The sequence below is a fragment of the Nelusetta ayraudi genome, unplaced genomic scaffold, assembly GCF_046127955.1.
Source record: "Nelusetta ayraudi isolate G7.1 ecotype Tasmania unplaced genomic scaffold, CSIRO-AGI_Nayr_v1 ptg000019l, whole genome shotgun sequence".
Lineage (NCBI taxonomy): Eukaryota > Metazoa > Chordata > Actinopteri > Tetraodontiformes > Monacanthidae > Nelusetta > Nelusetta ayraudi.
The window spans coordinates 3,564,848-3,582,164 of record NW_027466069.1 but is presented as its reverse complement, the minus strand read 5'-3'; the positions used below and the strand labels follow the sequence as shown (position 1 = coordinate 3,582,164).

The 17,317-nt window shown below is 46.5% G+C and overlaps 1 protein-coding gene across 2 annotated transcripts in view; it reads right to left on the bottom strand.

Moving 5' to 3' along the window:
- The window catches only part of cpne5a (copine Va), a 69,963-nt gene that overhangs the window by 30,652 nt on the left and 21,994 nt on the right, over nt 1-17,317 (bottom strand). The window contains exons 5-8 of one of the 2 annotated variants that reach the window (XM_076026409.1): nt 16,533-16,572; nt 15,558-15,572; nt 15,301-15,377; nt 840-903 (exon numbers count right to left, since the gene is read on the bottom strand). In XM_076026409.1, the coding sequence (XP_075882524.1) occupies nt 840-903; nt 15,301-15,377; nt 15,558-15,572; nt 16,533-16,572 (196 nt within the window). The remainder of the gene's footprint in view (nt 1-839; nt 904-15,300; nt 15,378-15,557; nt 15,573-16,532; nt 16,573-17,317) is intronic. The other variant, XM_076026410.1, reaches the window with a different exon arrangement.

The following is a 17,317-nucleotide window of genomic DNA, read 5'->3' as shown; positions in this document are numbered from 1 at the left end:
CCCCGGAATGATTTTTTTTTTTGCTTTTTTTAAAAAAGAAATTGCCACCTTTATTTTTTTATTTTCCCACCTGGCTTATTTTGTCTCGGCGTTTAAGAACCCAGGTGTTGTTTGAATGCAAGACACGGACACCTCGGCTCATTAACGGAGACGCATTAAACATTTATACAACACTTCCGGCTCAACGATTTGCTTCATTGCCACTTTCTAGTGGCGAGTGTTGCTCTGACCAATGAGGTTGCTGCTTTTTTTCCCACCCCGGCAGCAGCAGCAGGATAGTGTCATTATTTATCTTCTGCTTGTGAGACAGACTGACATTTGTTAGCACGCGTTAATGACGCAGGCTCATTGATTGAGAGCCGGCGGGATCGGACGAGGCCATTCTAATGGCCACATTGTCAGAAAAGAAAAGTCTCAAACCAACGAACAGAAGACAGGTAGGAATGTACGAGTGCATGTGCAGATTATCACAGTCCTTCCAACTTAATAAACGATTTCAAATTGACAGAAGCAGGTTGCAGTCAAGCGCTGCTGCTGCTGCTGCTGCTACTGCCGCTGCTGCTGCCGCTTCTGCTGCTTTTAATGGGCGGCCAGTCGCTTATGACAGACCTCACTGAAGTCATTAAATGCACCCCGGCAAGCCTGGTGGACTGAACCACTGCTGAAAGTCTGAAACAAAACACGCCCCATTACCTCATTGGGTGGTTAAAAAAAAAAATGAAAAAAATAATAACAAGCAATTACTGTAAATAAGTTCCGTCAAAGCTGCAAAGTAGTTTTTGTCAAATGAGAGACAAATAGAAAACATTCATCACAGAGGCAGATTTAAAGTGACTCACTCTGCAGTTTCCGAGCTCCTCAGCCGACAGGATGATGGTCCCGCACTTCTTCCCGGGTATTCCGCTATGAAAACACACACACAGCAGGTGTCACTCACACACACCTAGCCTAGTTGTTTCACGATTGCACTTTTCCTTCTTCACACAGGTTGAAGGTTTTTATTTCGACCCTCCTTATAAAAAACGGTGCCTCCGTTGTATCGTTGTGCGAGGCCACACCTTCACATCCATCGCGCTGGCGAAGCCGTGCCTGAAGTAACACTTCTGATGCAAAGTAAAAAAGTGTTTGGCGGGAAGGCAGTGGGAACATGAGAGTGGCAGTTTGACGCCTCTAATGAGCGCATTACTGCTCCGCCGCTCCAACGGGATCAGAGTCGAGTAAAGAAAACTACTGACTCTTTGGTTTTTTAAGATATAATAAGGCGAGAAAAAAGAGGGGAAAGTGATGGATTTATCACTGGCAGACACTGTGCTGAGACCTTAAGGCTGCTGGCGGCTCATCGTGTTTGCTCTTCATTCTCAAGAGGGTTTGCTGTGTTTTTTAGCGCCTCACCTCCTCAGTGGCTTTCCACACTGCTGGCAACACATCTAAAATTGCAGCGACTCGAGGGCAGGGAAAGATATCCAGGGCATTATTATGATTTTTATTACTATTTTTACACCCAACCTCGCCAGTTCTCTTCCTGTTGTACCCAACAAGAATGCACACATTTCTGTCGTCATTTATTGTTGCAGTCTTCTCTGCAGAACCACAATCAGAGGGCCAGACTTTCTGCATCAAGCATCCTTTCAACTAAAATCCCACTATACTTTCCCAACTCCAGAGGCCGAACTTTGAACGCACCAAAGGTCACTTTGTGTCTGTGAAGCAGGACGAGGCGCATGCAAGGACCTTACAAGGGGCTTTGTGCTGGTTGCAGCGCTGCTTAGTGTGACAGCATCACTACAGCCAAAACTGAAAAATGGTGGAGTAACTGAGGGGGCTTTATCAAGAACAGATACTGGACGCCACAGAGAAGACAGCGATGCTGTTGTAACCGTCAAAGACATCCAGGAACGAGTCTATTTCGCCTGTTTGTCCGTGTTTTTGCGCGTGACTTTTATTTTGGCTGTTTGCTGGATCACTTGCGTTCATGCTGCAAACAGGCAAAACCTTTTAAAAAAACAAAAAAAAGGGGTGGGCGGGCGGGGTGCTACGTATGTTTTTTCTGTTTTGTTCTTATTTTTCTTTGATACATAAAGTCTTAGGGCGTGTTCTCATTGCCTCGCCTCGCCTCGCCACGGTACAGTTGTAGGGTGTTTGCACGGGCCGCTACGCGCTCAGGGTCCAAGCGAGACGAAGCGAGTTTAGTGGTGACGTAGCGACGAGCAGGGCACTGGATTGGCTCAGTGTCCTCGTCAATGTTCCCTGTCGGAGCAGACATCGACCTCAACTCCTTCGACACAAAACCTCCGCGTCAGGTACATTTTACCATGAACAAGTAGCTACTATTGATGGTGTACAAAAATAGTTATATGTGTATACTATTTCTGTACTACTATTTCAATACATGTTTATTTTGTCTTTTGGGGAGGGGAAGGCGAACTGGGAATGCCCTCGACGTCGCGAGTGTGTTCAACCATATTCGCGAAAAATGACGAGCGGCAAATGGCACAGCACTCTGTAAAAAATCGAGTTGCTAGTTGTTAAGCTAGGTAATCCGAGGAGTCTGAGACGAGAGGAAATACTGATTCGTTGAGAGGACATGCTCTTTGCCGCGAGGAAGCCTCGAACACCGCAGCATTTAACAAAGTCGTCCTTGGCTTGCTAGGGCAGCTATTTTACATAAGTAGGCGTGTTTACTGTTGGTTTTTCTGTTTGTTTGTTTTTAAACAAATGCTATTTTCCCTTTATATCTATCTTGTGTTTACTTTTGGTGAAAATATAAAGGTTGAACTACACCTTTACTCTCCCAGAAAACAAAACAATAAATTATAAATGTTGCCTGCATAAATTATCAACTGTGACTTCAGTGAGGAAAACTGTTCTTTATTCAACAGAAAAGCAACCACAGACCGAGCAGCAGGTATGAAACAACCTCTACTTTGTCCATTGCTGCGCTGTTGTCTATCGCACACTGTTTGCACTTGGTCACTTGTAACTGTTTTGGGGGATTGGATCACGAGAACGGATCTCGAAGCATCTGTTCGCACGTAGCATTAACATGCGTCTCGTGCCATTTGTGATCGCATTACACCCCCCCCGTGAGGCTCCGTGAGGCCGGTGCATTCCTCACTGCACCAACTTTGATCATTATCCGGCTATAGATCCGTTGACCCGCAGCAAACGCGGCGGCGGCGGCGGCAGCAGCGGGCTGCAACCGTTACGCCCCGACTGCGGCGATGGGGCGGCCTGAGAGGCAGACGGCGTGGGAGGCCACTTGGCTCTCCATCCTCAGCCGGAGAGCAATCTCAAGGTGAATTAACCGCCCTTAAATTATTTATTTTGCGCCCCGAAGTCGCCGCCGTGCACTTTGATGTCGACGGTAAACCTGTTTAACCCACACGGCGCCTCGCCGGAGTGACAGCGGCGGCCAAATCCTCAAGTGTGGGGGGGAAAAGATAAAGTCCTCGGTAAACGCCACCCTGCTGTGATCTCAACCGCCGCCGCCGCCGCTGAGAAAGGTAACAAAAGGGCGGCACTCTTTGAAATGAGCCATGCATTATTTAAAGGGGCATTTTCTCCAACAACGACGCGCTAACTCACAGAGTAGGCAGCCAATGAATAGATGAAGAGAGGGGGAAGAAAAAAAAACCCAGTGGCTTCGGTCGTTAAGATGCAAGGCATGATTCTCCACCCACCCACCCCACCCCCCTCCCCCCCGCTTCCCTTTTTTCTCTCTTCCCCATCCAGATCTCACAGTCGCTGAGATCCAACCCTGACTGCTGATGATGTGAAGTGTCCAGCGGCGAGTGTCCTCGTCCGCTCGTCCACTCATTCACACAGGTTCCTCAATGAGGGGGAGGGCGAAGGGGAGGAGGGGGCGAGAGCGCTTTGATGATGAAAGCGTGTGAAATGCGCCACTGTGGTCCTTCAGCGTCCAGGTCTCTCCTGCAAACAAGGCTTGTCTGACCGCTGAGGGCAGCTGACGCGTTCTCATCAGCCGCTCAATGTGTTCGCCTCCGCCGACTCTGCAGCTGCCGCTGTAGCGCAAATGTTTGAATATTCAAATGACTCCCATCAAACAGGATTAGGCCGTTCTGTGATCAGCTCGAGCGCCGGTACAGCGGCCGCGGTGTAGTTCGTTACGACGTCAAGTTTGGTCATGTTCACGCGTGGTGGACATGGATGATGGTTAGTCTGCTGGCCCAGTGAGGAGCAAGAGATCTCCTGGCATGGAGAGAGAGGGGAAGCCGTGTTAGGAGGGTGGTTTAACATAACTATTAAGTGTTAATATCTATGTAGAAAGCAGGTGGAGGCCACACGGGGCAACCACATATCTGCAGAGATCCAGATGCGCTTATTTCTTTTGTGTTGTTGTTTTTTAGTTTTGGTACAAGAAAGATGTGAGAGTGAGAGAGTCAGACAGTGAGTCGGTGCTTTCTTGGCGGGCTCATAGGGCTTTGAGGTAAAGCCAATTAAAACACATTTTAGGACAAATAACTGCAATAAGTCTGATCAACATGATCGGACCAGAGTTTGGGTGAATTGTTTTATATTGTTCAGGATGGCTTGATCCTGTACTTCTAACAAATGAATAATTAGATAAATATAATTTTTTTCAAATTTAATTTCTAAAGGGCCTGTTCGTAAAGTGTGCCATGAGACATTAATGCATGTCTTATTTTGAAAGGATCATCTATTTCTGTCCAACCCGTAATGGTGAAAGGGTGCGATATATACATAATACACATATATATATATATATATATATATATATATATATATATATATATATATATATATACATATATATATATACATATATATATATATATATATATATATACATATATATATATATATATATGTATTATGTATATATATATGTATATATATATATATACACATATGTATATATGTCAAGCTTCACCATATCGTGTTATTTCTCTATATAAGTTATATATATAAGTTATTTCTCTATACATATATATATATATATATATAGAGAGAGAGAGAGAGAGAGAGAGAGAGAGAGAGAGAGAGAGAGAGAGAGATCATTTCAGTTAATATATTCCCTAACATTTCTTCCCCAAGACCTTAAATGTTGGAGTGAAATTTAAAATTGTCCTTCCGCTCGTATATGTCGCAAGCAAAGGTCACAACTCCCATCATTCTCCCATCGCGGTGCGGCTAATTTCCGCTCCCACCCCTCAGCGCATCAACTGGAGGGAGACGACGAGTGCGCAATCTGAGGGCAGTGGGAATAATGACGGCACTGGCATTTTGATTGGTTCCTCCGTGAAGCTCATCTTTTATAGCGGCGCTCTCCTCCACCTCCCACCTCCACCTGCCACGAAGCGACCGCCTCTCTCCCTCTCTCCGTCCCGGAGAGGCGCGGAAAAGTTTCCCGACGCCGTCTCAACATCAAGAGGAGTTGTCGGGATAATTGTGTTGAGGCAATAACGGGATGTACATGCAGCCTGAGAGAGAGACTCTGACGGAGGAGCAGTTTTAATGAGGCCGACTCGTTGGCGGGAGAGTGATGACAGCCTGTCAGCGCTCGCCGCTAACGCCTCTTCCGCCGACGGATTAATTTGACGTAATAAAGGCTCGAAAGCTCGGAGCCACGCAGGTGAGCGGCAGGCGCACGAGCCGCACGCTGAGTCGCTGCAACGTCATACACACACACACACACGTATGTGAGAGCCGCCTATTGGACTCCGGTTGGTCACAATGGGCTTTATTGGTCTCGACTCTATTTTTGATGACAGCGTCGCAAAGTGAAGCGAGTCGACGGTGAAAATTCATTCTGAAAAGGCAACAAAAGACAAAAATTCTTTTGAAATGTTTCACTGTGTTTCCTTCAAACAGCTCGGAGGGATTTTGCTGGTATCAGGTGAGGGAAGGTGAGTCAGTCTGTGAGTCTCCTCATTGGTCCACGCTATTCTAGCCAAGCGCTGAATTTCAATCTTCTGCAACGCAGCACTTGAAGACGTTCTCTCCCAATTGAATGAAAGCTTTTATTTTGGAATTCTGCTGTTTTCCAGTTGGACCAGCAGCACAACGTGCCTCAAGCTCTGAAGGAATCTTCAGCAGAGTCACGTTTCCAGTTAAAAGTGTCAGTCACTGCGTTCACATGCAGTTGATACAGATTACGTACTGAGAATGTCTGTCCCTGCATCACAAGGTGGCGCTGTACTCTCATTTACTTCTCATTTTTGCAACTCTTTTTAATAAATTGCACTTCCTTGTCCTTCTCCCGGCCATGAACTTTAGAATATTACATTCCTGGAGCTGTTGCTGGAGCATGAACCGCATTTCAAAGGTTTGTGCGGCTTGTTCTCGGAGACAGCAATAATCAGTGATCGGCAGGACAACACAACTCGTCTTGTCGCACCATTTCATTCCATGACTGGGTTTCAAATCACAGCCAGCAGATCTTGATCACGTGCAAAACACTTTCTGATTCCTATCATGTCTCTGTACTCCCATGGTTTCCAATCACATGACGGTGTTAACATGTATTTTAAAACTCTGACTGTCATCATTGTCCAGGCTGAAGCTTTAACGGAGAACCGGAGTAAAGTGAAAACAAAATGAAGAGAGATAAGACGGCCGTATTTCAGCCTCACTCGGACAAAGTTTCTGATACGGCCGCAGTTCCGCAGAATACAAATGAGGGCAGCGTCTTTTGTTTTAAGTCTCAAGGTGAACGCGATCAACGTCTTCATCCCTTTAAAAACCCTAAGGGGGGGTGCGAAAGAAAAAAAAAAATAGATCACCGTGCATGGACATATTGCATTACGGACGCGGAGGGTGAATGTATGGCTTCTGTAACTCCCGAGCTGGGCTGTTGGCAGGAGGATGATTCACAGTGCCTGGATTCCCCTCTCACCCACCGGCGTGGGGGTGAAATTAGAGTTGGGAGAAGGAGCAGGAAGCTATTGTTGATGCTGTTCACACGAGGTCATTAGCGTGAGGAATGGTGCTGATATTTAACAGCGGCGCGACGTGCCGCGCATGTGAGAGCTGGGGAGGGGCTCGGCTTCAATATGAGCCGGTAATCCAACAAGGAGCATCCAAGTGATTTCCCTTCTTTCTTTCTTTTATTTCACTCTGCAGCCTGGGCAAGGCGTGCGGGCATCCCTACCAGACAAATCAGAAGGTGTGTCATCAAGCTCAGAGGATTTTCACTTTGCAATTTCACACCCAGGGACGAGCAAATTAAAACACATCACCTGTGAGGGTGAAGTGCAGTAAGACAGGAAATGGAATTGCTCCCGGCGCTGCACGGGCTAGCGGCCTCGCCCAGCCCACCTGCCTGCCTGCCTGCCTGTCTGCCTGCTTTTTAAGGCAGTAAATCATGGGCATGTTGGTGAGGGAAGCGGACAGGGTTTGCGGCTCGCGTGCGACGGGTCAGAGGCGAGCGCAGATGAAAGACAGACAGATCATCTGGCGCTGAGCCACTGTAAATGTTTGAGGCAACGGGCGGATCATGGTTGAACCGAATTAGACAAGGTTGGCAAAACTCTGCGTTGAGTTCAAATGGGATTATGCTCCTAATCCCCTTGATCTTCATGCACCGATAGGCATCGGTAATCCCTCACCTCGCAGGGATTAAAAAAAGAGAGAGATGGCGGGCGGGGGAGGAGAGTAAAAAGTGCACTAGTTAATTTAAAACGGACACCACAGCGGCTAATTTTTGCTCCCGAAATTTTTTTTTCCTCTTTGCTCCAGTGTTCCTGCTACAGTCAGCCTTTGAAAATGGACTTGGAGTGAAGACGAGGCGAAAGAATTAAAATGGGTGGAAGGAATAAAAGAAAACTTTTTTGTGTGTGTTTTTGAATGATTTTTTTTTTGGTGCAGATGCCAGAACGCTCTTCCAAACAACAGACCTTTTTTTGATGTTTGACTTTTTTTTTTTCCTCTTCATAAAAGGTAAATGAGTCTTTGTTTCTTCGTGTTTTGATCCCAGCAGGACAGGCTGTGATCCCCACAACTATGTTTGATTTACTGAATAGACGAGTCATCATGCTTTGAGATAGCTTGCTATCTTGCTAGATAGATAGATAGATAGATAGATAGATAGATAGATAGATAGATAGATAGATAGATCTGTCACACTCGAGATTTCCACATTTCTTCCTGGAGCTCCGGCTGATTGGCTCCTCCGTCGCCCGCGCTGAGGCGTGAGGCCCCACCCCCTGGGGGCGACCCTCTCCACCAGTCGCTGAGAGACGTGTGATGGATTTCATCGCGGCTCACTGGGTCGCCCCTGACCTCCGCTGCAGCCGTTTGCTGCTGAGCATAGACTGGATTGGTCGCGACCGTTTACAGCCGACCAGGCCGGGGTGGTGAAGTGGCCGGGGTGGTGAAGTGGGCGCGGCTCATTTCTCTCCAACCTTCCCAACCAAGTAAAGAAAAGCCTGTGCAGCACAGATTTTGTCTTTCTTTTTTTTATTATTGGACTACGACAGTGCACTGCTCATGAGTGGCTCTCTCTACTGATGGACGGAGTGTGTCACAGTCCTCTGAGACTTCAATCACTGGGTCATGTACACTTAAGACAAGTGGACTTCTCTTGCACATCAGTTTCATTTCTGAGGCCATTCTGGCCACGATCGCAGCTCCTTCTCCCTCCTATCCTGCCAGCGTCTGCTGATGTGCACTGGGTTTGTTCCCGAGTCCAAATTAAATGGGGAAAGAGGGACTTGAGGATCCCTGCGTCTTTCACTCGAAACAATCTTCAGACTGATTTTACACCTCAGCACTCGGCCAGACTTGAGGTACAGAAATTACGTTCAGGGGATTTTTGGCACATGAATCAGTGTTTTGCTGCTATTTCCAGACCAGTTTCTCTGAAAAAAATGATCTCAGAGGTACAAACTCATTAAGATTAAATCAATTACAAACCTGCCTCACAGGTGTTTTGATCAAACACCTGTCAAACCCATCAACATTAAAACTTGGAATTCATTTTGTGCCTTTGCGTCAGTGTTTCGGAGTTAAAAGTGCAGCCAATCAGACAAATGAAGCTACTGATTGGCTGTTTGCTTGCCAATACAACCGATACATGTCCTGCTTGTATCCTCAGTGTTCCATGCACCTCCGATGGCTTAGATCCTGCAAGCAGCGTCTGATGTTGGTTCAACAGCGGAACAGAGCAGCAAAGCAAATTGTTCCCAATTCAATTAGCGGGATTCGTTTTGGTTCGCTGAGCTGCACGAGTCGCGGCTCTCACAAGCCAGTCAAGCCCAACACGGCGACACACACCAACAGCAACAGTCGGTCCGGTCCGGCCCGCAAACCGCCAACAAATTGGGGACGATGTTCAGAAAACTAGCTGGAACCCGCGTGATGTCATTCGCATAAAAAGCAAGTGCAGGCACTTTGATTTGACTTTCATCAGCAGCGAGAGCTGAAGGAGGAGCTTCGACTCGGTATTTAGCAGGATTCTGCATCTCTTTCTGCAGAACAACAGAAAGCGACAGGAGATCATCAAAGCTGAGGTTTGGGAAGAGAAAGTCCCTCTGTACTGTCTCTGCCACTCCCCCTCCTCCTCCTCCTCCTCCTCCTCTGAAACTAAGTTCCACCTGATAAATCTCGCTTCCACTGGACATCAAGGTCTCTTGTCATGTCAGCACATCCGGGGCGTTTTCCCACGCATAAGCAGGAAAACTTTATTAGTGAGGGGGCCTCTTGTTAGTGCTCAGCACTGCAACCTAAATTGGCACTTTAGCGAGGCAGCAGAATGCTCTAATTGTGTGTGTGTGTGTGTGTGTGTGTGTGTGTGTGTGTGTGTGTGTGTGTGTGTGTGTGTGTGTGTGTGTGCGCGCGCGCGTGTGATGTCCCAGTGCGAAGGAGGCGTCAGGAAAACGCCTCACCTGGCAGGGCAAGCAGGAGGAGACGGTATCATCAGTACATACATCCATCTCCTCACAAACATTTTTAGGAAAAGTTCATAAAAGTTTTTTTTTTTGTCTCACCCAAAATTGAACTCGGGATGCCGCTCATTATTTCAGCCTAGGGCCTTTTTTTTTTTTTTTTATCCTAATCTCCAAGGAGCTGGCGCTGCGTAGCCCAAACTCAGCAAGTGAACTACATCAAGCGAAAAAAAAAAAAAAAAAAAAAGTGCGAGACTCCGAAATGAGGACAAGACAAGCTGTGTCCTGCTGGTGTCCTGCTGACTCAGACGGCATCAGCACGCCGTCATAAAGACGCCGCTCGCCCTTACATCCCGTTCGGGCCGGTCTTGAAAATTCAAGACGCGTCGCCAAAGTGGAGCTGACAAACAGTCTGCAGACCAGTGGCATTTTGTTGAAAAAGCAGCGTGTCAGTGTTTGATTGGCAAAAATAAATCAACAAATCATGCCTTTATTTGGTTGTTACTATTGGGCTGATAATAGAGAATGAAGAGATGAAGTCATTTGCAGCCCATTAAGAGACGAGCGCCGACTTCCTCCAGGCGTGAGGTGATAATAAGCAGAACTTTTTACATGAGGACTGTCAAGCTCGATCAGGCCGAACATTGTTTGCAGTTCTCGTGGACGGAAGTGACCAAATTGTTGTTGCTCTTGTTGCATTAGACTTGATTGTACCGTTACCGTCATCGTGTACAGCACTTAGCGGGAACCTGATTGAAGGAAGCGCAGAGAGAGGTGGCAGTGGGAACGCCGTCTGCTCCTCCAGTCACAGACAGTTCCCAGTTTAGACTAATTTGATTTGAACAGATTCAAATCAGCAAGAAATGGAAGATTGGGCAAAAACGGAACTGAGCCGCCGCAATTATTCACCGGGGCGGCTTTTTTATTGCCGGGCACTGAAGCAAGCAGCGTGTCGATCCAGGCAGGTGACTTTAAATCACACAAGTTGTTCCAATACAGCGAGTGAGTCTTTACTTTTATCGCTGCTGCTGAATAACTTGTGCATCTCTGTAGGTGTGCAGGGGATTTAATTAATACTCCTTTTTTATTCGCCCCTAATTATTATAATCATCATTACTATTAGTATCATTATTATTCAGGCCTGTAAGTTGTGCTCCTGCTGTTTACACGCAACATCTCCAAGCTGATTTTTTTTACTGGAGTTTAGAGCGTCATCTTAATGAGATAAAATAATTATTGTGACTTCTCGCCACATTAAACAACTTAATCATCAACCGGAAAACTTCAGGGTGGATGGGAGGGAGGAAAAAATAGATGTTTATCAAATAGGTCGTCTTGTGATTGTGATATAACTCTGCTTCATCAAATCTGCCGCACGTAAATGAAATTATGTCTTTTTCCCAAAAATATGTTTTTTCAATAAAGTTTGACAGCACTTTGATCTATTTTTTAATAATTTATTCATTTTAGTTGCGCCCTTCGGCTCAGGATGAGCCAAAGTAATGCTTCGCCCTCCACTTTGAAGTTTTGCATTTGGGAACATAAGTTGGAATATATATGGTAATTTTTTTTGATTGGCTGTGAATTCTGTCTGCATTACCTAAGGTAAAGGTAAAGGTAAGGGGAAAAATCTTAAATAAAAAGTTTTCCCTCGTCAAATTTCTAAATGTCCTCACGTTGGATAGATTTGATTTTGTGAAGCCCTCATCAGTTTAAATCTCGAAAAGAAACATGAGCAGCATGTTTATTAATTTTTTTCCCCCTCCCACGGTCCCACAGGTTGCATTCCGTTCGGTCAAGTCTTTGACAAGCGCATTATTTTTAGCCCTTTTCTGAGAATCCCTCTCTTTTTTCCCATCTCCCGACGCCCACAGCAGCAGCAGCAACAACAACAACAGTCATCGTGGCTGATTTCCTGCTTGGGGCCCGACACTCGGCAGCGCGCGGTAACAATGAGCTAATGGGTGTAACACACAAGCAGCGACGCTCACGCTCACACTACGCCGGAGTCCCGGGTATAATTTGCCGTATCGAGAGAAAAAGGTTAGCGCCATCAGCATAATGAAGGCTGTTATTATGACACCAGCCCACGCTGCGTGATTCCTTCCCACAGGCTGAACACGCATCGCATCAAACGTGTTTTCGGCAAAGGACACAATTTACTGCGTGACTCAATTGCTTGGCTTTGTGGGGGGGTTTTTGTGTATTTATTTTCTTTGCTATTCTCAAGACCTGCATTACATATAAGCATCCTATTAAATCTTGATGATGTACACAGTGTGTACAGATGGCTGTTTGGTTCCTTAAAGCTCACAATCCCTCCAACAGCCACGTCCTTCCATCAAGCATGAGACGAATAAAAAAAAGTCACATATCTAATTTGACCTTTTATTTTCCATCAGGCGGCATGAGATTAAAAATTAATGTATTGAAAATGTTGCCCATTTCCTTCGAATCCCTGAGAGACAAGCGAGGCTTCAGGGACATTTCACATCTGTTTTCCCAATTTACATCACCGCTTTTCCGATGGTCGGAGGAAATGGGTTCCACTAAACGGCAGCGTTTTCGTGGCATCGGAGGATTCAAAGCTGTCAGCAGTGTGTAATAGGCTGCATGTAAACAAACCTGCTGCTCTTGCAACATCCACATCAGAATGGATATTTTGACTGAAAACACGGTGAAACCAGACTGTCACATCTTCTGGCCGTTCGGAGGAGCCCACCCACCTGTCGTTGAGGCACTCGGCCACGTCAGTCATCTATACTGAATCCCAAAAAGTCGCACATTCAGAGACGTTACGCCAAAAATGGGATGGCCTGCAGTTTTAAATATGGGCCTCGATCGTCAGCGGCGTAATGCTTTGCTGGAAAATGTGCACATGAACACGGTGAGACCGTTTTCAAGCCCGCATCTAAATTTGCTGCTTATTTAAACGAAACCCGACGGAGCAAGAAATTCACAGGGAGGGAGAACAAGGGCTGTGTTGCTGCTTTGCCACAGACTGCACAACAATCAAACAAAGTTTGTCTAGCTTTGTAGCAGTAGCACGGAAAAGGCCAACCCATCTAGAAATTAGTAAGTTGTCATTTTTTTGTACTTGATGCATTATTTGGCATGTCGGTAATGCAAAAAGAGCTGAAAATGTCAGTTTTTCATGGTAGGACGTCCTCGTTTCCATCAAGTGTGGTACAACAATGACCCTGCTTCGAGTTTACAAGGACGGAATCCAAGTGTTTGATGTATAGAATTACAGGTTTTACTTGACTGATACAATTTGTAATTGGAGAAAATCTTGTGGAGCTGGACATGGATGGCTTTAACTTCTCAACTGCTACTATTTCATGGACGCAAGAGATGGAGAACGATGGAGAGAAGGTTTTGAGAGCAAAATGCAAAAAAAGTTGTACATTCAAGACACAGAAATCAAAAGAAAAAGAAAAGAAAAAGGGGTCAAACTGAGGGAGGGAGATGAAACTGGCATGCGAAAAGAGAATAAATGTGAGATGCATGTGGAAAATAGGTGGGGTAGAATGGGTGGGCTTGGGTTGGCGATGTGCTCCTTAAGCAGGTCATTGGACGCGGCGCGCCTCGGGACGGCTCGTTTAAACACGGCTAACTGGTTTTCCACACTTCCTGCACCAGCCGTCCCTTAAAGCTGCTGTCAGGGTTCGTGGCAGAGAAAATGGAGCGCAACAGCCATTAAACCTCTGAGCGATGATCCATCACAGTGCATGGGGGGGGGATTCTATTACCCATGGATACTATTCAAATGTTCTTCTCTTCTTTGTGCGTCTAAATTTCAGCCGATTGACAAAAGAAAAAGGCTGTTAAGGAGACACAAAAGCAACTCAACTTAACACTTCTTCACAATGTGCTCTGAATCGGCCGCTGGAAGCCACTCTCAGAGGAGATCAAGGTGCAACCCCCCCCTCCCCGCTGAGGCTGAAGAATCAATGCTTTTCTTTCTCCCTTTTTTTTTTGGTCCCCTCACATCTGGGGCCTCCTGATCCTCCTGCAGCACTCTGATGTTGGTTGGGGAGCCGAGTCTGGATGACAGCGAGCCACAGAAAGGCTGCCTCTTGATCCTCCTCATCCTCTTATTCAACACCGAAGGGCACGCAGCGCCTGTAATCCAGCGCTGACACTCACCGGCCAGAGATCACGGTCACCAGCAACCGCCACCCCCGCCCCACCAGCCCCCACCCCTTCTCACCCCCGTCGTTGGGGCGAACCCACCCTGCACGCCAACTCTCCCTCCTGGGAGAAACACCAGGGTCTGCTGCTCTCATCCATCTGACACCGAGGCTGCAGTTGATGTCGTCACCGTGCCTCTCGAATGATGGTAATTGCAGCAAGGAAGCCCCCCTCCCCCATGACAATCAGACCCCACACAACACCGGCCGTGTTCAATTACCCGTTTCCACGTAGTCACCGCATGTGGGTCTAACCTCGCAGCGTCATGTGCAACACAGACACGTGCAGTGTTGGCGAGTAATCTATTATGAAGTAATCCACTACTGTAATTAAACTACTTTTAAATAATGGGATTTTAATGTAACGGGATTACCCTAGCAAAACTGGTAATTACATCATAATTACTTTTTCAAGTAACAATTCCATTACTTTTCCAAAATATTTTTGCAAACCAAAAATGTCTTGTTATCCACAAAATGTCTGAAATTTAGAAAAAACAACAGAAAAACGACAATCTCGCGGATTGATGATGCAGCCGTGCATGCAACGTCATTGATATGCGACGATGCACCAATACAAGCATGGTGGAGGCAAAAGAAAAAAACAGCAATTGCGTTTGATAGCTGGAAGTGCAAACATTATTTTGAGTTCACTAAGTCTACTGTGGTTCGTTGTACTTTATGTGCAGGAAACAAGACGTTACTCACAAGTAAGTCAGCAGTATTCTGCACAGTAGAGATCTTTTAACTATTGTACTTCTAGTTATTTTCAACAGTATGGGTTGTGCAAAAGGCACCAGTGCTGTACATGAATTTGTTCTTTGAAATGTGCAGTTTGCGTTCAGAGAGCAAACATTCATTCATGTTAAGAGGACAGAGGCAATAATTGGAATTGCAAAAAACACTTTAATGAAGTTCATTCCGAAGCACTGAGCAACTTTTCCTTTTTTTTTTACTAAAGTAATTAGTAATTTGTAATTGATTACTTATGAAACAAAGTAGTTGAAGAAGGAATTAGATTACTTTTAAGGAGTACTTAGTACTCAGTAGTTGGATTACTTTTATGGAGTGATCCCAACAACACTACCCAAGAAGGCGGAAGACGGATTCATCATTCATCAGGAAGTGGAACAGGCGTCACATTTTTTTTGGCGGCCAGCGTCCGATAGCGACTGCGGACTTGATTGCGACAGCTGTGTTTCCGGTTGCGTGGTCGCTGTTGAACGCGTCCCGTAACTCACCCCAACGGTTTCTCCAGGCGGCTGGCAGGCGAACCAACGATCTCCCCCAGCGTGCAGTGGACCTGCCCCAGGAAGTCCTGCCGTGGCACCCAGTGGGATAGAGGCATGCAAAAGAGGTTTTGGGGTGAAGTGCGGGGCGGGATGGAGGCAGAGACGGAGAAGAAGAAGAAGAAAAAGCAGAGTAGGTGAGGAGTTTTGCATTGCCCCAAACCTTGTACAGTGAGAAAATTAGGACATCTGAGGGCATGTACACGTACGTTAAAGTCGGTCGGCTTCCGGGGTGGAGGAGGAGGAGGAGGAGGAGGAGGAGGAGGAGAAGGAGAAGGAGGAAGAGGAAGAGGAAGAGGAAGAGGAAGAGGAAGAGAGACAGAGAGAACCAGGCGGCAGCGGTGACACAACGGAGCAAATCATGGAACAGAAGGCAACATGACTCAAATACCAGACTGTCATCAACCGAGTGCAAGAGGGGAGCGCGGAGAAGAGTGAAGGAGCAGAGAGCGGCAGCAGTAGCAGAGGGGCTAAGAGTCGCAGAGCCTCAGAGGAGACAGAAGAAGGAGAAAAAAGAGAAGGAGGAGGAGGACAGAGCTCGACAGATGGAAAGAAATGAAGTCACTGCGATTTTCACACGAGGAGCCGTTAACTTGCAGGCCATGCATCACCGTGCAGCAGCCAAACAATACAGGCAGTCGATGCAAACCAAAGTGCTTTTTTCCTTTTTCGTAGGCTTCCATCTCAGTGCAACGTTCCGCTGAATTAGACATTTTTGCTGCACTTTTTACCCACAGTGTGTTTGTTGTTGTTCCAGGGGGGGGGAAAAATTGTGTTTCCCCCGTCAGGAAATTGAAATTCAAATTGCAAACGACTTGACAGAGCACACGGGGGGTGTTGAGCTCCAGAGAAAAAGGCTTTGGAAATTACTCTCAGCACTTCAATTTTTCACCCGAAATCAGGTGCTGAGCGCGTGTCGGATGAAATAAGACTCTGCTTATTAGTGCCGAACGGCAGTAAAACAGTTCCTTTTACAATCTGGAGCAAGATTCTTTTGGGGTCGATGAAGCGAAATTTGCTCGCTCTTGGAAAGAAAAAAAAAACGTATTTCAACATTTTTACCACCGCCCACTTTGGTTTGCACAGAACCAACACATTTTACTCATCGATTTAAAAAAGATAAACTAATTCAAGCAAAAAAAAAAAATCTAACGTCAAAACACCACGGTCAACTCTGGACTTACATGCTTCGCCAAATCTGGACTCTTAGAATCGATGTCGTACCTGGAATCACAGAGAGGCCACAGATCACAGAGCCACATATGACAAGCTAGACGGGCGTTCCATAAATCCTGGTCACTCCCTGCTGTCAGTCACACGCCACGGCAACGACGAGGAGCGGCGTGGTGGCAGCTAATTAAGTCACTTTATCGCTGATGAGCCGTGATTTCAGTGTCTGGGCGCCTGGGGAGCCACCGGGTAACAATCCATCAGGGCCCAGGAGGTTTCGTCTGAGTGTCTGCCAGTCAAAACTTACGTAAAACGTAAAAGTAATTAAACCTTGAGCACGCTCGGGATCCCGCCTCTGCGATAAAGAGAGATGTAAATGAGCTGCGCTAATTGTTGAGGGGGAGGCGCCACAGTCGTGTCATGATAAGACGGGCCGAGTGAATATGTGAAGCATCTCGGAAATAAAAAAAAAAATAAGAACGAAGTCAGCCAGGGTTTTCTCGTTTGAAGGGAAGAGGAAGAGGAGGAGGTGGAGGATGAAGTGGAGGGGGAGGAGGAGGAAGATGGGGAAATGGATTTCAAGAGTTTATGTGGACTCCTGGTGGAGGGGCAGAGGGACGGCGGAGGAAATATTCCCAGACGCTGTTCTCTGAAAATGAAAGTGAACCACGCTGACCCCCCCGACCTCGCAGCCTATCAGAACCAAGAAGGCCGGCCACTCGCTTTGTGTGTGTGTGTGTGTGTGTGTGTGTGTGTGTGTAAGGAGGGGAGGGTTGTGTGACAGGAAAACGACGCTCTT